The sequence below is a fragment of the Chiroxiphia lanceolata genome, chromosome 8, assembly GCF_009829145.1.
Source record: "Chiroxiphia lanceolata isolate bChiLan1 chromosome 8, bChiLan1.pri, whole genome shotgun sequence".
Lineage (NCBI taxonomy): Eukaryota > Metazoa > Chordata > Aves > Passeriformes > Pipridae > Chiroxiphia > Chiroxiphia lanceolata.
In genome coordinates this window covers 16,375,712-16,398,285 of record NC_045644.1, presented here as the reverse complement: position 1 = coordinate 16,398,285, position 22,574 = coordinate 16,375,712, and the positions used below count along the sequence as shown (strand labels likewise).

At 37.9% G+C, this 22,574-nt stretch overlaps 2 protein-coding genes across 4 annotated transcripts in view; one reads left to right on the top strand and one right to left on the bottom strand.

The window, feature by feature from the left end:
- The window catches only part of MARCHF5 (membrane associated ring-CH-type finger 5), a 27,876-nt gene extending 5,449 nt beyond the window's left edge, over nt 1-22,427 (bottom strand). The window contains exons 1-3 of one of the 2 annotated variants that reach the window (XM_032695198.1): nt 22,170-22,427; nt 7,040-7,242; nt 1,838-1,968 (exon numbers count right to left, since the gene is read on the bottom strand). In XM_032695198.1, the coding sequence (XP_032551089.1) occupies nt 1,838-1,968; nt 7,040-7,242; nt 22,170-22,213 (378 nt within the window). In that variant the 5' untranslated portion in view covers nt 22,214-22,427. The remainder of the gene's footprint in view (nt 1-1,837; nt 1,969-7,039; nt 7,243-22,169) is intronic. The other variant, XM_032695199.1, reaches the window with a different exon arrangement.
- Nucleotides 22,399-22,574, top strand: part of CPEB3 (cytoplasmic polyadenylation element binding protein 3) — an 84,966-nt gene continuing 84,790 nt past the window's right edge. Inside the window, exon 1 of one of the 2 annotated variants that reach the window (XM_032695197.1) lies at nt 22,399-22,574. The gene's annotated coding sequence lies outside the window, so the exon portion shown is untranslated. The other variant, XM_032695192.1, reaches the window with a different exon arrangement.

Below are 22,574 nucleotides of genomic sequence, written 5' to 3'. Positions count from 1 at the left end.
ATCTGTCTTCCAGCTTCTTCCATATCTTCCACCCAAACCATGAAGTCTGACACTATCCTTTTTCTCCTTAGACTCCTCGTCCATCTAAAAAAGCCTCAGTATCTTGTCTCTTCTGCTTTAGATTACTATATTTCTCTGCTTTCAGTAACCCTATATGATTTGTTACTGACTTAGCTACTACTAGAGTCACAATGTCAATTCTGTATTTAATTTTCTTAACCTTTAAAAATAGCTTTTGTGCTTCTCCCCAGCCATTCAGCTGAAGGAGGCTGAAATGCATCAGGAGACAAGTTGTATTAAATCCAGCAAAGCTGGGGTGGCAAAAGGGGTGGAAGAGTTTCCCTCTATTACCACCTTAATAAATTTTCTTGCTAAGGGCGTCACCCATACAATCAAAACATTAAATCAAGTAAACAGCTAATTCTTCATATCTGGATTTGACCAGCTGCCTAAACTAATGTTTAGACAGATCCTCATTTCAAAAGCAAAACAACTACAGAAAGAAGCATTTATCTTTCCACTTTGTTATGTAATTCTAGGGCAGCTAAAAAAGGTCATATATTTTCCTACAGAAAAGGTCTCAATGAGCAAGGAGAAGAGGACTAGTGCATTTCAAAAGTCTGGTTATAGTATTACAGATGGTTGTAATGTTCCTGTAGGAGCCACAAGAGCAAAATATCCAATGAGAAAATTCCTAAGTGTACCGTTCTGTAATACAGAGACTCATCCACTGGAATGGAGGTGGTATTCAAAGTCATTAAACATCTCTTATGCACCTGCTTGACCCTGGCCACACTGGTACCAGGGGGACTGCAACAACTCATCTGGGCTCCACTTCATTTCTGCTACAAGATCACATACAAACTGAACCAAAACAGCGCATGATCTTGAGATGGAGCCATCTGCAGAACTGCAGGGCAGTACCACACAGTTCAGGAACAACTAGTGCCAGATGACTTACGTGGAGAAGGACCAGGTTGTACATTTAAAATGAGAACTGTGTGGAGGAATACTTGCTGGCATACAACTGAATTTGCATCAGAAGTATTTTTATGCTTTCAGGCAAGACAGGTTAAGGACTTGATATAGGAATCAACAACTACAATAGTAACAAAGATCCTTCTAGTTGTACAATCTATGAAAACTCGTCTTGTGGCTGAACTAGGACAGCTGTGAACAAGCCTTTCTGTAGTTAATAGTCTACTACCTATCAACATTATTTTTATATTTAAATAGCAAGTTCACAAGAACAGAAGTAAGAAAAGTATTTTTTCCCCTTTCAACTAATCATACAGTCTGAAGTAATTAAAAGAGCATATTATTAATTTGCAGTGTTTTGCATTTCTTGCTTATGAATGAATTGCATCAGAGGACACATTTTCCTTTATACAATTTAAAAAAAACCCCACATTATACAAAAAAAAAAATTCACCATGTTTCAACCCTTTGAATGTTACCAGCAAAGTTTTTCTCCAGCTAAGAGAAAAAGATTAATCTCATGTCCTTTCTGAAGAATTACCCATTAGTAGTATCTAGGCAGTAATGGTACTTTTTCTATGAGAACAGACTTGGGTTCACCAGCCTGCCATACAACAGGCAGCCAGCTAGAGCAGTAGTGAACCATTTTTGAACAGGCAGACTTGGCTTTATACCAAGCCAAGTCCGTGTGACCAGTTAAAAGTGAAAAGCTTTCTATGCGCCCATCTGGAATTCACTTGTTAACTACAATGAAAGCAGCTGAAATATGTTTTAAGCCAAGGAAAAAAGGAATCCTAACAGACTTTTTCTTTAGAAGACTTGCTTTCGAAGCTGGTAAGGAGAGGGAATACGTGTGTACCTGCATCACCGTCACAGCTCCGTACGTAACAGCTGTCCAGTATATAGAGCCCACCATTATTCCAGCCGCAGCAAAGGGACATGCCTTTGAGATCAGTCGATCTGCAAGATCCAAAACGTAAACAACTGGACCTATGATAAAGGAAAAGTAAGGTTTCAAGATAGATATAAATACACATAAAAGCATCCTGAAGAAAGGTCTCGATGTCTATCACTGGTAAGAAAGAAAAAACTGGGCAAAATACAAGTCTGACATACCACACGTGCTGTTTAAATGAGGATATATAATATATATAAAAGCTATTAAGCCTAACTTGTAACTAAATACTATTTAATGTACTGCAACATCTTTCCAAGAGATTGATACAGTGGTTAGAGCACTAATTTACCCACTATAGTTGACAAGCTTCCTTTGTGTTGAATCAGAATAGTTCTGTTGTGGAAAGCACTTTAGGCTTAGTGGCTTTTTTATTTGTTAGACACTTAGGTTTCAAAAGGAAAAAATACCAATAAGTAGTAATGTACTTCATGTACTTATCTTTGACAGCTTCACCTGAAAATTCTGTCATTAAACTATCCTGCTATACAGTAAGTAGCAGCACAGTCAGGAGGAAAGACTCTTTCCACTGGTAGAGACTGCATTCAGTATTTTTAGAGGACCACCTCTCAACCTGAATAGGAGTATTTTTTTCTCCAGTGTTTATTTAGTGCCTTTGACAACAATGCATGAATAGTTTCATTGTTCTGTCTATGGACAACTGCACTTTCCAGACTTAGAGAGAGCAAGACATTACCCTGACCACCTCTGGTGAGGCGAACAAGGGCAATGCTTGCATGTTTTCTTTGAGGGACTGCAACAGCACCAGTAAAGCAAAAGCCAGAACACTGAGATGTATGTATGGAAGTGAAAAACATCATCACCATGATCACATTCCACATTACTTTTGTATTTGTCAACAAATTCTACATACAGACTGTCCTCCCCCAGCTCAAATGCAGAACAGTTCCTGTTAGCTTCCTCCTACTTTTTCCTACCAAATTCAGTTATGCTCAAAAGTTATGCTCAAAACCAGCCTACAGGCATTCTTCAACTTACTAATCCTCTGTGTCTCTCATCGAGGTTTACCCACTCTAGCCTGTAATTCTTTCACTAATCTCTTTTTTTTTGGAGGGTGGGGGAAAAATGATCTCTTGAGCAGTGGCATGAAATGACTTTCTGAAGTCTGGATAGACTAGATGTACAGAACTTCTGCTAGATGAACTGCCAGGCTGGTCCCGAGTTCACTGCCATTTTCCTCCTGACCTTCAACAAATCAAAACTTGTTCTGACCTTGCACAGAATTAAGATTAGGTGCCATAGGGTTTTTTATTTTTTACCTTTCCAAAGGTAAAAGGTATTTTATTTGGCATTCTCCAAAAATCCCTTGCAGTTCAATTCTCACCTCGAATATTCATAGTACATCACAATCTTATTTTCTTAGTTTTTAGGGTGGTGATAATTTAGCACCCCCTTCCCCAAAATTTTTGTCTGAACTATCATATTTACACTAAATGAATTAAAAGCTGTGCATTTAAACATTCAAACAAGATTTGAAATTCACATCAGATATTTGCAGAAAACGTGTTTCCATGAGCCACAGTGACAAAATTGTGACTCTTGTTTCATGACTTCGTTGGTTCCTCTTTTTAAAAGCACAGCTCTAGTGTGAATGATTTCAAAACAACCAGTTCTACTCAGTTCAAGTCAGTCAGTGAAAAAAAACAACAGGAACATCTAATTGAATTCATCTGTTGTCATGTTTTATCAGCATTGGTATTCTCGTAAAGCACTCTCAAATACATCTGGTTTGTGATGGGTTTTTTCCTTTTTTTTTTAAACAGGGTAGGATTTTACACACTAAACAGTGTGTACAGAGACCTTGTAGAAGGACTTTTTTTCCCTGTACCTGTGTATGTGTGTGAATATCATACTGAAGAGTTTAAACACATCTATCTTATATGCAGTTTTGACACAAGTCACTGTAAATATTGCAGTTATGCACAGACTAGTGGGCAGTCCTAACAACTTGGGCAGAATATTGCTTAATGTACTCTCTACTTGAGCTCTGCTGGAGCCTTGAGTTCTTAATTTACTACTCACGTACTTCAAATTGTTTCCCTTTGTGTGCGTTTTCCAGTGCAGTGTGCAGTCTTTAGTAAAAAGCTCTCATTTTAAGGGCAGGAAGCATGTTCCTATGTGGCTTGTAAGACACTGAACACCTCACCAGTATCCTGCTTCAAATACACCAACTGATGTCAATTAGTCCACAAACAGTGCAACTACAGAGTTAAATTTGTTCTCGAGCTGAGCATCATATTGTTGGTTAAGTACTGAAATTAAAAGCCTTGTGAAGAAGGAACATTGTTTAAAATACAAAGAACTGGAACAAGCAGTTCAGCTCTTAACAGTTGTGTTTAACTTTCCAGGACAGACTTAAGAAAGCGCTGGGATGTCTATCAATGTGCTTGAAGTAGCAACAAGGTCGTAACTGCAAGTACTAAATGCACAAAAATTGACACATCTTGGTTGTTTCCCACAGTCACTGAAAAAGTTGTTTAGTTGCATAATTTTGAAAACTTGTATTTGTTTGAAGACAAGAGACTCAAAAAGCAGTGAAGCTTCCCTTATAACACTTCAAGTATTAACAAATCACACCTAGTGATACTAATCATTAAGAGAAGCTAGTTACAGAACTGGCTATAGAACACTAGGAAAAAAATTACTGAAACAATCTTTTTACTAGTCCCTTAGGAAGGCAGCAGTGAGAAAGGAGGACAAATCTGGTTTTTTTAAGATGGTATTAAGGAAAAAGCAGGAAAATAAATATCACTGATATAAAAATTAAAGAAGGAAATAAAAATGAAAATATTTTTCATTTTGCAAAATTTGTCATGCTTTAACAGAATTTTTTCTGCCAAAGTCTGTTTTCTGTTCATTAAACTGAAATAATTATCTGAGACATACTTCGGTTACTTTCAAAGTGGCAATAACATTTTTCTATTTAGTAAAAGTTCTCAGAAGAGAGGAAAACAGCTAGCAAGAACATATACTACCAATCACCAAAACTGATAGGCACTATCAAATTTGAAATGGAATTATAATGTAAAGACATGCTATGGGAGGGGTTGTTGAGAATTGGTAAATATATAAAAAGATACCCTCTGTTACTTATAAAGATATTAATGGATGTCTCCTCAAACTGATATTACTTCCAAACTATAAACATAAATTAAAAGTTGTGTTAAGGAGTGCCCTTTCATAGAAATTTGTTTTTAGAAAGAAGTTTCCAGCAGCACATTAGAGAAGTCTTAATGTAAATGAGTTTTTGAATTGTAATGCCTCAGGGAAACTTGTTACTTCTTCCCTGCTCAAGTAATTTTAGATTCTTGTACGCTATGACCAGTGCTGACTTCAAAGTTACCTGCTGCAGGAGAAAGAAACAAGACTGCTTGAAAACATCCTACTGTCCAACTCTGCCTGCTGTGACCTTGCCTGACTTACAGCTGAATTGTGAGAGAACAGCTTTGGGTTATTAGAAAGACCTACAAAAAGGCAAGACTGTCTCACTTGTTTAAGGCTCTTCAAGCTCATGATTGATGTTGCATGGACCCAGATTCATCTCCCTGCTCTACTACTGATGTCTTCTGTACTCTCATACAAGTCTGAATTTTATGCTCGTATCTCTTAAAATGGAAAAAGATGGTATTGTGAAGGAAAATACATCAAATACATTAAAAGGTTCTTGCATACCTGCATGCAAGAGCTGAAAAATCTCATGCAAGAATTTTAGGTCACCTTCAGAAAGCAGAAATGTTATTAGAATTTAGTAATTTTAGCTTTCAAATACAGTATGCCACAAATTGCAAGAACATATTAAAATGCCTGTTGTTTATGTGCATGTATCCTGTTCAAACTACAGGTGCTTCCCCTTTTTCCCAATGCCAAAATAAAATGCAAATGCAGCTCACATTACAATTTCATCATTCAAGATACAAATAAGAATTTTAAACAGCTTCAGGTTTTGTGGTACATTCTCTGTCCAGATATTACACTAGTTTTCTTCCCAAAGTCAATGCTAAATTTTATCACTTGATGCCTTCTTTATGATGGAGATTTCCCTTATCTTTATAGCAAAGCTGAATTGTGGTCAATACACAAATAACTTGGTAGTAAGCTTCATGCTGGTTTATGTTTTCTTGAATATCAACAATACACTAGCCCGTATTTTCTTTCCCAATATTTAGTTTTCTATCATGGAAATAAACATTATCACTCATAAAATTCCCCTGACACCTAATTTTGTCAGCTCTTGGACCAATAGGAAAGAGGTTCTGTCCCAAAGAACTGACTTATTTTCAGCTGTTTCATTACAAAAAAAGGTCCTTTAAAAGATCTTTAAAATCCTCTAAATGCCTGCACTTGCTACATCAGCATTTCTTTAACAAGCAGTTTTACTTTTAAACAAAATTTAAGTTTCCATGGCAACATTTCATTTTCTTGCTTTACTTAATATATCCCATAGAACACATGGGCAAATAAGGGCTGGACTAACAGCAACCACTGCTAATTTAATAACATGCAACACCACCGTGCAGTGTCCTACCTGGCTACTCAAGTAAGTAGACTCTGGAAGATCACATCCAACCTTTTTCTTTCACCTTGACAAAGAGAGCTAAAGCAGTGCCCAGCAACCACAGATATTCTGCCTCTATTACAGGGCAGTGTTGACTCAGAAATACCTCCCAAACAAAGTGAAAGTATGTTTTTTGGGTAATACCGCACGCTGCTTAGTAAGGTTCTTCCCTCTTAATTTCCTTTGATAAGTTTCTCTTGCAAGCTGAGTCAAAAAAAGGGATGTGTTTATGTGCTGTGTGGCAACTGCTGAAAGAATTCACCCTCTGCTCAACTTGAAAAATAATCCCATTAGCCATGAAATAATTACAGGTCAATCACAAGATTTATCAAACACATCCAAAATTTTTAGAAGGTATTTAAACTAAGCCACCAAATAGGATGTGAGCAAAATATAAAGTTATTTCTTTCTGTCTGGAAAAGGGAATAGACAAGTTTTCAACAGAACTGATGCTCCGAGCACAAGAAAGGAAAAAAAAAAGAAAGCAAGAACAAATAAAGAAATAAGAATTTCAGTGATACATATCTCACCTAGCTTTGGAAATACTATTAAATATTCTGCATTGCACTGAGGACAAGCAACTCTAGCAGTACTGTTTCCTCTTTGCTTCTCATCCACCCAGCGCTGCAGACACGTCTGGTGAACCCATTTCGTGGAGCCCCTGCACCTGCAAGGTCTCACCCACTCCGCTGTCCGATCGTCCTCGTCGGTAGCAAAACAAACCCAGCAGCTCCTGAAATTATAGGAAGGAAAAAAAAAGATATTTTTTGCTACTTTTCCATACTCAAACATTCACATGTCAAAGCAGGTAGCTTTAGAAAATGTGCAAGTAGAGGAGAGGATGCTTGTTACCTCATTCTAAATCACCAAAAATGTGAGTATTTTGTACCACAGTTTTCCTATAAAAAACAACATAATAAACGTAATATTTCGGATAGCTAAATAACTGCTTTTAAATACAACCTGAATTATTAATTTAACTTTTAGCTAATTTATGATTAAAAAGCATTGAGACTGTAGTCCAACCTTTGAATAATTCAACATACGAAAAATCCATATATTTTTTAGCGTATTACCATCTCCTTCTACAGCAGACATTTTGGTAAGTTTTTTTATTTTTAAAAATATAACATCAATACTGTAGTCTGTGACTTGGAAAACTAACTTCAATCCACCGAAATTATAAAACAAAACAAATGATACAATGTGTCACAAAACAAACTGTAAGTAATTATATTAAATTAATTTCCTTTCTTTGAAAAGAAAAAGTACTTTGTCGAAACAAATCGATTTTGTATAATATAGATCAGGTTGCAAAGTAATTCAAGAATACTATTGTACCACTAAAGAAGGAAATTTCTGCACTGAAGAATTATGTGGACGTGTAAAATTCAAACATAATAATTCTCTGAGGAGAAAACACAAGACTGACAGGCTATATGACCTGACCTGAAGTGAGCACATAACCCAGTACCTCCCAGATACCTGATCTGATGATTAGGCCTGACCCTTGGACACCTTACAACTTGCAAGAGAAAGTAAAATATCAATCTAACCTAGGAAAATATCAGACATGTTGACCCAATAGTTTTCACTGTGAAATAATTTACTAATTCCCATACTGAAGAAACTGAAGTTTACATAATAAACCAGAATCTATCAAAATAAGGATCTTACTACAAAGATAAGTGTATATATATAAATATAGATATCTGGTTTGATATTTTAAAAAAATATTTTACACAAGCCATTGCAATCATAGTTAAACCTTTAAAAAACAGCACAGCAACATCATCCCTATAATTTAGCTACCAAGACACAATCTAATCAGACATTGTGCACTATGTGAAGTTTTGCATCACTATTTTGATGGAGTTTTTCCTCTTAAAAACTCGAGTAACAATATTAAGATGAAGAGCTAAGAGGCTTCTTATGTGTAACCAGTAACAGACAGTAACTGAGACAGGAAGAAGCTGAGAAATGCTCTGGCATTAGTAAACAAAACATCTTTACTATTTGAGAATTGTGACAGTGGTTTCTATGCCAAGATGTTATGGTGGTTTATAATGCTTTTCCTCTTGTCCCCCCCCAGCATTCCTTGTCAGTAAAAAAACCTTCTTGCTAGCCTTTTAAACTCCTCCATCTCATTTTTTCTTGTTTTAGCTCCTTAATCACTAATCAGCCTTTATTCCTTCTCCCCCTCATACTTTTTTGTTTCAGTCTGCCCATTCTGTATCCCATCTCTAACCTATGTTAGCACCTGGGAGGAGAAATTACAGTTTAGAAGTCCCCTCCAACTCTAATAATTTTGCCAGATTGTCATATTCTCTCTTGTTGAAACCAGTCTGAAACAGTTATCAGAAATTCACAAGTTTGTACTCGAGCATATACGTAGTGGAGGCCTTTCTGCTGCACCCATTCAAAAAAAAGAAACAACGCTTGTAACTAACTAAGCTCACCAAAAAACATTTAGAAGGGAATTATATGCACAGCAAGGGCCACTACAGCCACTTTCAAAGCAACAAAACCCGAGTAATTCCTTTGAAAGGTCAGTTTTAAACAGGTTGTGGGTTTTGTTTTTGACTCTATGAGGAAAAAGAGGGGGGACTCTACCGTGGGAAGTTTAATGTTGTCGGGCTCCAACTTGAAGAAATGAAAAATATTGTCTAACACCTTCCTCGCTATTTTGGGTAGCATTTTATTTGTAACTACAAAGAATAACCATGTTTTGTTTGTAAAAATAACTCTGCCTGTAAAATATTTGAAAGACATTCTTTTAAAACACTCAATCTTTTTTTAACCTATAGTGGTGGAAGTATGTTGAAACTACATTGTGTGTACGAGCAGCAGGCAGCCTGTAGCAACTTATTACTGACATACTTGTAAAAGGGAATATAATCTGGGATTCAGATTCCAGGGAAAAGTGCAGAAAAAACAATGTAAAACTGAACAATATGTAAAATGAACCTGTCATGTCCACATGTCCAGTTGTAAGTACAGAATACATTACAGCAGGTACAGATGTAAAGTCAAACTGTGGTGCTCTAAAGCTAGAACTGCCTCAGTTTGCATCCAAGACCCTTCAGCCAAAGAACTGACACCTTGAATCAGAGCTGTAGTTTCTTCCATTTGTCTTAATGGGAAGGTAAAATCAAAGACTGACTTGGCTTCTTCCTGTCTTTTCCTTCCCCACATTGGTTTAAATCAAAAGTGTCATGTTATGTACTCCTGTAGCACCACCCCTCTTTTCACCTTCGTGCTCCCAATATGCACCTCCTGCAGTCCCAAATGAAAGGACACATCAACCTTCCTAAGCAGGAGGAGGAAAGACAGCCAAGCCACAAGTTAGGAAGAATCTAGATGAAATGTTTATTCATTTTTATTTACATCAAGAACCCTCAAATTTACTTTAAGAACAAATAAGACAATACAACACTACTGATAATTGTTCCTATTCAGCAGAGGTTTTTCTGCATTAAAGGTAAATCTCCACTCATTCATTCCACATCCTATTTAGGTCTCCAACTGCTTTAATTTTGTAACTCAGATTTTTATTTATAAACTAAAGGCTTCACAACAGAGCTAGTTAGGTCTGAGGATGCCAGCACAAAACACAAGTCTAGAGCTTATTCCAATAATGACAGATTTAAGCATGAACATCATCTTGCTACACTGCAATTTTAACTAGTGAACTTGTCCATGAATATTCTGTGGATTAAATTCTGTTCTCAAGTTTTCTGTCAAGGTTAGTAAGTCAAGAAAAACATACATCTTTTCTTTAATTGCTTCATCCAATTTCTTGCAGCCAATTATATCTGAAAATCTGAAAGACCTATGAAAAGAATAACAAAATCCTTTACAGACTTGAACTTTTAGCAAGTCATGAATAATGAACAGTAAATTCCCTGTACTCTGTCATCAGCTTTATCTCTTTCCATTGACAGCAGCTGTAGCAGAAAGGGCTAAATAAAACCATTTCAAAACAAGTATCTTGGCTCTTGCCAGATTTTCCATTTTCTTGTACTGAATAAAATATGACCTTGATTCTTACCACTGAAGCAGGTTGCTACTCAGATAACCTGAAATAGAAAGGGCTGAAAAGGTGGAACAAAGCATTGTTTCTGATAGAAACTCAAGCCTTTTTCCTTGATGACTTTCTACAGAGCCAAATCAATAACACTAATATATTTTTCCACGCTTCCTTGGCTCAAAAAAAAAAGGCGCCCCCCCAACAAAACAAAAAACCAACAAAAAACCTCCCACAAAAACAAACAAACAAAAACCAAACCAAACCAAAACACCAAAACAAACCCCAAACATAAGCAAAACCCAGGCCAATATCACCATTTCAGCTTTGAATATAAGGTTACAAATGCCTTCTAAATTCCACTGCCCAGCAGCTAAAGCTCTCCGGTCTCAAAAATTCTATTCTGACTCCAAGAATAATGCATTTATTGCATCTGTTTTTTTCTCTCTAGCAAAGATACACCCTTTTCGGGACACTGCATATGTTAAGAGCAAAGCAGATGGAGAGAAACTTGTACTGAAGACTAGGCATCCTATACTCCAAATGTTATATGACTAATCTAAAAAGCCAAAGCCTACCTAAAAACAGGCTTTTCCAAACCACAAGTTTCTTACCAGGTAAGGAGGCCACTCTCTCTGGTACCTGATTGGAGCTACAGCTCCCACACATCAGTCCTCCAGTTGCAACAGTCATACCTAGAGGCAGACTGCTTTCCTTTTTATTAAGCTATACTCCTCCTAAAGGTTACTTTTTTCCAAAACCAGTCTTAGATAGGATGGAAGACAGGATCTCATTCACATAACTTAAATCAAATCTGCCTCAATTTGTGAGAGCTGAATTCATCATAAAACAGCTTTGTTTTCAAGCAGGCATGACTGTGTAAAGCAATACAAAAAAGTAATTTAAAAGCAGTATATTGATTCCATATACACACTAGTAAAAGATTTGCAGAAATTTCTAAAGCCCCACAAGCCCAGCAGATATCCTTGTGTCCACAACACTCAATGGAAGATGATTTGTGAGACTGGCACAGCACAGCTGCCTTATAGGCTGGTTTCAAATATTCACTACTGCAAGTGAGACTACAAAATGTTTTGTAACTTTTCCCCTGATGTTCAATGGCACACAAGTATGAATGGTAAGCAAACCCAGAAAACTCCTCAGAAAAGAAAATTCTTGCAAGACTTTTAGCAGGACATAACCCTTACCACAGGAAATGCAAATTTGAACATGCAGGACATACTCTAGAACTAAAAAGCATTTTCCCTCTCATTACAGGTCCTTCACAAAAACAGAAATTTTCTGCATTTCTCCCACATCCTAAAGCACATTTCTTTCCCTTAAAGTGGCAGGAATTTGCTGATATCTTGCTGTCAGAGTAAAGCATCCTTGTTCTGCTAAGTAATTAGTGTCTGAGTAACTTATTGCAATTGAATTTCACATCCAAAAGGAAGAAAGTGAAAATGCTGAAACATAACTGACAGTTACAATAGCACAGAGAGCCCACACAGTGAGGGGTAAAACTTATCTTGGAAGAAATGACTGAAAACATTCCAATAACTGGCACTCCAATAAAAAGGCACTCTGCTAAGGGATGACCACAAATCTGCTGTTTGGAAGAGGCAATTTTTCATTATCTTCTATAACAACTTTTTATGCACAGTCTATACCAACAGATAAAATATCTTGATGACAAATACTGATAAGATTACACTAAACCTGCCAACTACACTCTAAGTACAGTAAGATCATGTTTAAGTGGAAAGACTAGGATGTCAGACAAATGGAGTGACCTAGTAGCATCACACTGCTTTGGAGTTGGCTGGAATTTTAGTCTGGGGACAGCAAATTTGTCTGAAAAAAGCAGGAGAAACACCACACTGCAAATGCTACTGCTGAGCATTTCCTTCCCCTGCATGTGAAGGAACCAGCAGCAATAAGATTCTTGTGCTAAAGGAGCACTGCCTGGTCACAACAGACTGCAAGCCTAGCCTACAAATCCCTTATAAAGGCTACAAAGAGGGGAATACCATTAACCCAAGAAATGTTAGCTTATGTCATGCTTCACAGAGGAGATGAAGTGCCAGAAGAGATGGACTTGCAGGATTACAGATGGAACACCGCTCTTTCCCCAGTATTTTCCTGGCCATTTATACACAGTGGAAAATACTTTTATCTTCAAGCCAAGATGTGCCTATCAACCTCAAAAAACCCTTACACTAACCTAAGGGGAAAAAAACACAACACAGAGTGAGGAAAAGAGATACCAGTGCAGAAATAGTAGCCTTGGATGCTCCATCAGGACTTCTGTGGATCCTTTTAAGCAGCATAGCATAGCAGCCATATGCCAGCCTGTATCATTCAACTAGAAAAGATACTGTCACCTTGAAACAAAGTCTAAAATCCTCAAAGGAAGTCCTGAAAGTCATCTAACCTAATACCCAATTCTGCTCTGTCTAGTCATCAAAGATAGAGCGTAATGCTGTGTAAAGGAGGCACTGATAAGCATCTAGACACAACAGTAACTAGACTTTACTACAGAAGTAGTGCTTTCATTAAAAGCAGCAGGGAAAGCTTAAACAGAGAATATCAAGCTAATGGTGTGAACACATGGCCATACAAGTGGTATCCATATACAGGCTCTGACTTCCTCTAACCTCAAGGTGGCATGGTTTAAGCTAATTTTAAAAGGCTTTTAATAAAAGCCCATGGATAACTAAAGTCCAAACACATTAAAACATAGAATAATTAAGTAGGAAGTGCATCAGAAAGACCTAGTGATTATCAGAAGTTCAATTTGAACTGCTTTATATATTCTCAATTTTAGCTCAAATCAAGGGGAAATACTTGAGTTAATCACACTGTAAAGGCAGAGATGAGTAAAGGACAGTTAACAGAATCCTGCTTGCAGTTTTTCAGCTTGTGGATAAAATTAAACCTTGGACTGCCAGCCACCACCTATTATGTTAAAATTGGGCCTTACAAGGCTTTTGTGTTCTTTGCTTCTACACAACTTAGCTAAATCTGGGGGAGTGCATTTCTTATTCTATCTTGTTAGGTTTTAGTCTCTAATTTGCCAAAGCCAATCCAGACTGTCAGTAAAAAAATTAGCTTTCATTCTGGACAAATTAAACTTTTGAAACCAGTTATTCAGACATATCCCTTCTGCAAAGACTTCAAAATTCATTTATCTTAAAGGTTTTAATATTACCATACTCTTTTTCAAAAGGAAAAGCTGAGAAGTCACCAAGGCTCCGTGGCCTTGCTATCAGCCTTTAACTATACAATGAACTTTGCTGTTACAAACATTTGTTTTATTTTTTAAGGGAGGGAGGGAAAACAGGGCCCCAGAATTGTGCAAAGGACAAATCAGGTAAAACTATTACTGATACATTAAGCACCTTATTACAAAGAACCCCATACACCCACACAAAACAATTTACTTCCAGATCTGAAACGTGCTTTGAACAACAGGAACAGAAAAGCTGAACAAGTAGTCAAGTATTTACATACATAGCAAACACTGAAGAATTCTTACAGCATTAAGTTAATGCCTTAGAAATTTAATGGATTTTTTATAATGCAGATAGCTTACTATACAGGGAAACATTTTCTCATGCATTGTTTGACAAATCTGTCAATAATCACAAACATAGGAAGTAATAGAGATAGGAAGCAACTAGCAAATTATATTTTAGAGGCTATTTAAAGTTACTTCCTTGAATATGACTTTTAATGTCTTATTTATTAGCTGCCTCTAATATTCACAACATTGTACAGCAGTATGTCTGAAAGTGCCACCTGATGAGGAAAATGAAAACCAAAAGATGTTCCCTGAAGTCTTTCTTCTCTAACTGCAAAGCAGCAAAATGTCAAGGTATAACTGAAGCAGTAAGAGGCTTAATTACCTGAAATTCATATACTACTATTTACACTGGCTGAAGAAAGAAAAGCTGCTAAGCATGTTCAAGAAGACCAGTCTCAAAATGAAAACAAAAATACGTAGTTTCTATTAAACATTACTTTGCACTGGGGGAAAGAGGAAGAAAAATACCAATATTGGTATTGGTTGTGCATGCACAGAGTAGATGACAGATCTACAAATACCAGGACTGACCCACATACAGAATAGACCAACTATGACCTGTCTAAAGCCGTAACCATCTTGACATTAAGCTGTTGCTGTGATAAGCAAAAGATAAGAAATGCAAAGTTATGTTCTATTCTACTCACAGTCTGTTTCATGTGAGCTCAATCTCCTGAAGCCTTTTTCCAGTGTCACACAGGTAATGCAGAAGTACAAATTAATCTCTAGGCACAGTAGCTTTAGTTACAGAGTAAACACATTACCACAGACCTTATCCTTCAAAAACCAAACATGGCTACTCACTTTACATTCCATTTTTAGGGAAGGTTAACTGTTAAAAGGTTGATTTTTTTTTTCCATGTATACCTAGAATTTCATGGTTAAAGTGACCACACAGGTTATTTTTCTGTTATGTTCTTTCAAAAAAAAAAAAAAAAGAGAAGAAAAACCGAAGTATAGCCCTAAAGCTGCAAAAAGTGGCTGGAAGACTCCAAAGCAAGCAAATTGCTTTGAACTCAAGAGTTTATATAACAGACACTATTACTCAAATTATTCTCAGTTTGTATTTTCTATTTTTTACCAGATAATTTACAGTATAAGAGAACAAACCAAAATGCTCTACTGAAGTCAGTCATCTTGTATCATCCTAATAATAAAATCTGAACAATTTCTGACCAAAAAACTTAACATGCCAAGAAAATATATTCTTGGGACATTAATACCTCAAGAACAACAAAAAGCAACAATCAAATGTGGCAGACATGGAAATTTTGTCTTTACTCTGAATAAATGTGAACAAAGCTCCAAGAAATCTAATGATAACATTGAGTAACTCCCCTCAACACTGTAGAATTGACTGCATGAGTCACCAGTAGAACAGTCACAAGCACTCAGCACATGGCCTTTTGTAATTATATCCTTCACAGAAGGCAAACTTATGTTAGCACATTTTAGTCCAATAAAAAATATCCACTTTTAAACTAAAGTATTCAGATGCCAGGAGGAGGCACACAGAAGAAGTAAATGAGGAAAGATAGGAAGGTAAGTAAAGATAACCTTAAAGGTTTAAATAAAGGATCTTGTCTTTTTCCTAGAAAGATGGTGAAGGAATAACTACTATATATAGAAAAAATAAATCATTGAATGCCAGCCCCTCTTGTCCATAACAACTATTATTCACTACCTTCACACTGTATTTTCTTTTAACATGTACACCTTGAAAAAGAGCTGCACAGCCACAGGAAGAAACAGGTAGATACATGTCATAGGTTTGAAAAGAGATGCTGGAATTTAAAACAGGCAGATACATAAACTAAACCCACTAAAATAGTTCATAATTCTCAACAGCAATCACCCAAAAATCTAGGAACAACACTTATCCAAAAAGTTTGTTTCTGTGAGTGTTGCTTCCAAACATAAGCATGTATCAAGATTCCATGGTTGGTCCTTAAATCAGTAGGTATTTACTTATTATAGGGAAATTGTTATATAGCAGGCCAGTTTAATTTTTATTTTAATGTAGAAACAAATGAACTGGTGGTCCCAGATTCAATACAACTTCAGTGCAACATTTTTTTAACTAGCATTTAAAAGTGGAGATTCTGATTGGAATTTTTCTTATCCTATATTAGTGTTAGGCAGGAGGTGTATAATCCTTCCCCCAGAATCACTGACACAAAAATCCTGAGCATAAGCACTTTCACTAAACATTAGAAAACTACTGACAGAAAGCACTCATATTACCATTAAAGTAACAGGAGCAAAAAATCTTAGAGAACAGGAAAAAACACGATCCCAGTCCAGTAGACAAGAATTCATCTTAACTTTTAGGTACAGATTTCAGAGCAGGTGCTAAAAAAAGGCTACACGCAGATTTGCTAGAAGGTGTTGGTGGACTGTACCTCCTGTATCAGCACCTCCAGCTCAGTATGCTCATGTCATGCAGTGCAAACAGAACCCTAATACTGTGCTGTCTTCCTATTTAAACTGGGGTTGCATCTAGACCCGACATTATAGAATTACTGGTTGGAAGGGACCACAGGAGGTCTTGTCAGACCTCCTGTCCAAGGCAGAAGGAACACTGAATTCAGACCACGCAGCCAGAGCTTTCTCCAGCTGGGCCTTGAAAAAGCCCCATGGACAGAGATCCACATCTCATCACATTAGCACTGGGAAAACTGTTCCCAAGTTCAACTGCACCAGCTCCCATCCTCAACTGCCAAAACTTCCTCTGTTCAAATTTAGTTGTTCTCATTTCATCTCCACAGACAGACAGTCTTCTGAACAACCTCCTTGGCAGGTATTAGAAGGTTATTAGGTCTCCCCAAGCCATCCCTTCTTCAGGCTCAGTAAGCAGGCACAGTTCCCTCTAGCTTTTCCTAGTAAGTCATGTGCTCCAGCCCCTTGATTATCTTATGTAATCTCAACAATTTCATTTAGAAACACTAGCCAGAAGCAGTCTGCTTTAACCACTTCAGATTGGATCTTATTCTTCTGCACTGAAGATGAATTTGCAAAGTGTGGTAAACTATAAATGCCAGTAAAAACATGAGCAAGTCATGCACTCTTTTGATAAAGGTAGGTATTACATCCTATAACAAGACAGAACTTGACCTGTTCTGTGAGAGGAAGAAAGAGATGCATCAAAAAGCTGTTACTATCACCTTAGGAACTTTCCACCCACTCTACAGTTCAGTAAGGCCTTAAGCAGGTTCAGATGTCAGAAACACCAAACAAACAAGTCCTAAACAGTTGGCATATTCATTACCACTTTAAGTATTACTTAAAAAGATGTTCCAAAATTGAAACCTGAACCTTTTGGTATTTCTCTGTAAATTATTATACACGTATTTATTTGCATCATACATTTGCATTAACTGTCAAAAGTTTTAACTTCAGTGAGCACTTTAAGACACCATGCCAAAGAAAACCATCCCAGTTAAGCACTATGGCAGAGGTGTGAGCACTTTTATGTGGAAGAGATCAATGAACAAGGTTTTGTATAGCTTTTTTAGATGAAGCTGATACAAAACCTGAAAATATTATTTGAATGCCTTGATAATAAAGGAATACCGAGACTTTTAGAACAAAAAATTATAACTAGTCTCTCAGGAGTTTCCCCACACTTAAATAGGAAGAATAATTACTTACTGTCTGCAGGTAGAAGTTAATTGTGAAGCAGCAATTAAAACATGTACGTTTGTTCCTAAGCATATCAAACCAGACATCAAAGATGGAAATATAACACCTATAAGATGACAGTCAAAAGGTTAAGATGGTTTATAAATAACGTGCTGACACCTTTATATTTCAGATGGGCAAAAGGCACTCTACAGGTCTGCATTAAGTCTTCACTAACCATCTTTACTGGTAAGACACAGGAAGAACTCAATCTACATAGAACCTTCAGCATAAAGAGAAGTGAAATAGTAAGGAATGTACCTGGGATGAAGCACTAATGCAAAAGCCAAGCTACTACAAAGTTATCATTGTTTCAAAATTTCATTCTTCAAACCCACTCTCCAAGGTGATTTTGCTTTTTCCATCCTGTATCAGTATCAGCTTGCAATCAATTGGGGTAAAGATAGGGAAAAACAAACACCTTGTTTCCTTTCCGGTAGAGATTAACCAGCACAGTCCACTCTTTATTCTTATATCCCCTTCCTTCTAAGCATGCACAACCTACTCTGGAGGAACAACAGAAAGCCAGGTACTTCTAGATGTTGATAGGCTTTGACCAGAAGTCAGGAAAAATCCTCTCTCAAAGAAAGATAACAAAAGTTGTACCATATTGCTCGTTTTTATCAAGGAGGGTGCATATTGACCACAACTGAACCAACTACTATCCACTCACAAAACAAAGCATGCTAATTCAAAAATTAAACCAAGCTAAAATTACCACTACACTGATTCTTCAGCAGGTACCTGCACAAGCCTTCAACAGATTATTTAGCACACTTTAACTAACATATTTGAATACTGAAATAACAGAAGGCAATGGTGCCCATGTTCTGACCAGTTGGCAAATATATGGGAAGAGAGAAGCAGTTGTCTTTATTAATGTAGATAGTATAAGAAGTACCACAAATCATTACCACAGAACATGCTTTAAAAAACAAAATGCCAGCATTCTGAAGCCTTAGCATAAGCAATTGCAAGAGCAATCCACACACAATTCAACTGAAGTCAAGAGAATAAAGCTTAAATATATGAGTACATTTTAGCATTACAGCTCACATTAACAGCCTATAAAAAACACACTGCCATATAATTTCAAGTTTTAATGAAAATTACAATAATTCTGTAATTTATACATTAAATCAACATGAATAAAGGGATTAAAAATAATAAAATAATAATAAAACCTTAGCATTTAAACAGACCACTAACCCCTGCCTTTAAGTGTAGACATTAGTCCAGGAACATGGCCCTTTACCATAGATTGAAAAGAGTTCTTGCAGAAAAGGAACATGTTTTACAACTATTATCTGGAACTGTTATTTAAACCTGAACAAGAAGAAAAAAATTACAAGAGGGATGGAAATTCCAATTTTGAGGCTAGAAAAGATCATGATAATCATATGGATTAGTTTCCTAAATGCTGCAGATGAGACAACTCCACAATGTAGTGTTACTTCACAGTCATGCTTCTTGTATTTATGTTGTAGCCAATCCTTCAGCCATGCATAAAATCCTTAGCTAGAAATTTTGAGGAACAAACTCCTTACATCTTAACACCTTCTTTGTTATAAATGCATGGTTTGCCTCCAAACTGAAATTATGCAAGGAAAATAAAGGATGGAGCACAAAATACATCAAAGATGGACGAATCCCAGGCAATGATGCTGAGATGCTATCAAGACAGTCCTTACACTGGAGAAATCCAAATTGCTGTATTAAGGAAAAAAACCAGTATAACCAATGCATGATTCTCAGGCCAGTGGGACATCTGTAGAATATAAGAGTCTAGAGAAGAAGCCAACTGCTCTCTCTCAGAAATACAGAACTAAGAACTTGCTCTGAGAGCTCTGACCCTTGTATACAAAGTGCATACATTATGATCTACAGCAACACCTTACTCCTGATACAAAAGCACATCACCACTCTCAGTGGTGATCTAGGTAGTGGAAACAGAGAAAAAACCCTTCTTTTTCTCCTCCTTAACTATTAGAACTCAAATGAAAGTCATCTTACTGGAAAGCTATTTTCTGCATCCTTCACTAAGAGATCTGAATTTCATTTAAAAGTATGCACTTTGTGTTAAGGTATAATGCATTAACAGTTACTCTTAAGCTTTTGTACATGTATTTTTGCCTCTTAATCACGAAAACAACTGTCTTCATGAGCAAAAAAGATAACAGAATAGAAGAGGCATTTCCATGCCTCAGAATCCCTACAGATAATTTATCCAAGGGTTATGTCCCACAAGGCAAAATACTGAGGGTTTATCACTACAAACAACATGAAAGCAGTTATGTATAACCTTCAGAAATATCTGATGAATAAAAATTGGTTTCTTTGAATGTAACCCCACTCCATAAACCCAACATAAAACAAAAAATTATTTACACTGACTGCATTTTGAGGTCTTGGTTACTCCAAAATCCTTTTATTAGTATTGTGCTACACCCTGAATTAAATTCAAATCCTTAATACTTGGCTCCTTCTTACCATTAGCACTTCTCACTTTTCACACTCCTGTTTCTAAAGTTTTCTACACTAAGCCCAATGAATTCTTACACAAAAGCTTCAGTTTCTCTTCATACCTCCTTTTACTCTACCTAGGTACTTCAAATTTTTTCCTGCTGTCCTTGTTATTAAGAAAGTCAGGGACACTTTCAACTGTTTTATATATCAAGCTACTTCAAGTATACTGGAAAAAAATCTTTAAAAAGGGCCAGAGATACAAATTACAATTTCACAGACTTGAAAGGATACAAGAATGTTAAGTGTACATCAAACCCCACATCTCTATTACAGGCAATTGATGAACAGTAAACTGGTTTGGCCACTAGTTAACTAATTTCCTTATTTTAAATTAACTGTTTAACCTAACAGTTGGTCACAACACAGATGATACACACCACCTTTCAACCACTTCCCAACAGGGTGAACTAGGACTTCATGGTATGATATAACAGCAGTAAAGCATCTGCTCAGAATATCACAGGTTCCTAGAACTCAAAATCACTAAATATTATATATTACAGAACTACAAACTGCAGGATGAAGATGAAATTTTCTTTTTGTTTGTTTAAAAGAAGTTGACTCTGCAGCACTCTTCCTGATCTATTCCTCCCTCCCTCCTTTCTCTTACAAGATAATTCTATCATTCTCCTCTCAGTTCTTTGTCTTCCTTAACTCTTCCCTTTTATTCCCTACATCCACAGGAAGCGTATCAAACTGAATGCTTTCCTGATAGTACTTCTAAAAATCTACCTCCCTGTTACTTCTTGGAAATCCACTTGTTGTTCCTGGCTGCCAGCCTCCTTGACAGGCATAGTTCTAAATTATAACCTAAATCATCCCATCATTATCTTTCACTTTCAGTTTTTCTAAAACACAAAAAACTTTCCCTCCCTCCCCAGCTCACTTTTATCCTCTTTCTACATCAACCTGGAACTTCTCATCTTCACCTTCCAGGCTGCAGTTCTACTCCCGCCCAACATGGTTTATGTCTCCATCACCTGCCTGACGACAGCCTGTATTTCATTAAATACTCTTTCCTTAGAGATAACCTGGAAAGGAAAAAACCATCAGGGTTCTTTTTGCTTCCTTATGATGAAAACTTGACAGGTTCATCAGCAGAAGCCTGATTCCTTTTGGGTCCCCACCTTCTGAGATACCAGGCTATAACAACTCCTGCAATAACAGGTCATCATCCTGGTTTTATCGTTTGCAGAAACAGGTCACAAGGGCTTCCTGGATGACTCAAAATTACACATAAAGAATCTGAAGCGATTAGGGGAACAGGGTGAAAGTGCTACCTATTCAAATAAAAGCATAAAGAGAAAGCAAGTGTAATAGATTTTAAGAGTTACTAAGCATATAACTATAAGCATATAACTACGTCAAAATACTTCTAAGGTTGTACTTTTTAACAGCACTCCAAAAATCAATTGTTAAGCTTTCTTCAGATCATAAAACCAGCAAAGAAACACACAAGACCAGCTAAACTTCGGTCGTCTTGTGGTGCCTCATTTTACGTGCACGTCAACGCCTTCCATACCCACAGGCCCTTCCAGACGCCGGGACACGGACAGCCCTGTGCAGCCCTCCACCTCCGCCAGAACCCACCGCAGCCCGGACACACCTCCTGCCCACAGGCTCTGGAAGGATCCCCCCACACCACCCCGCCTTGCGCTGATTTGCGTCTGCACTTGCACAACTTCTCCCGGGCCACCAAACATTTTAGGAGACAAAAAATCGAAACCGGACCCGCCGCACCGGCTCGGGCCCTGCCCCGTCCCCCGGAGCGGCCCCAGATCCGCCGCGGGGGCGCGGAGGGCCCACATGGGCGTTCCCTCCCGCCGGGCCCTGCCCGTACCTGTCCATGGTCTGCGGCAGCGCCAGGCCCGTCTGCTCGGCCATGGCCCCGGGCGGCGGAGCGGGCCCAGCCGAGGGCCCGGAGCCTCACAAAGGCGTCACGCGTGCGGTGGCGGCGAAGGGGGAGCGACGGAAGGCAGCAAATCCGCCCTTCCGCGGGGCGGCTCCTCCTCCGGCGGGCGGGACGCGGCGCGGGGCCGGTGGCTGGGGCAGGACGGGGCGCCCGGGGAGAGCGGCGAGCGCTGAGCGCAGCCGCCCGTCACCGGTGCTCGGCAGCGCCTGCGCCACAGGGAACGGGCGGCGTGTCCCGGAGCGCCGGGAGCTGTAGTCCTGCCGCCGGGAGCTGTAGTCCTGCCGCAGTCCTGCCGCCGGGAGCTGTAGTCCCGCCGCCGGCGCGGGTTTAAAG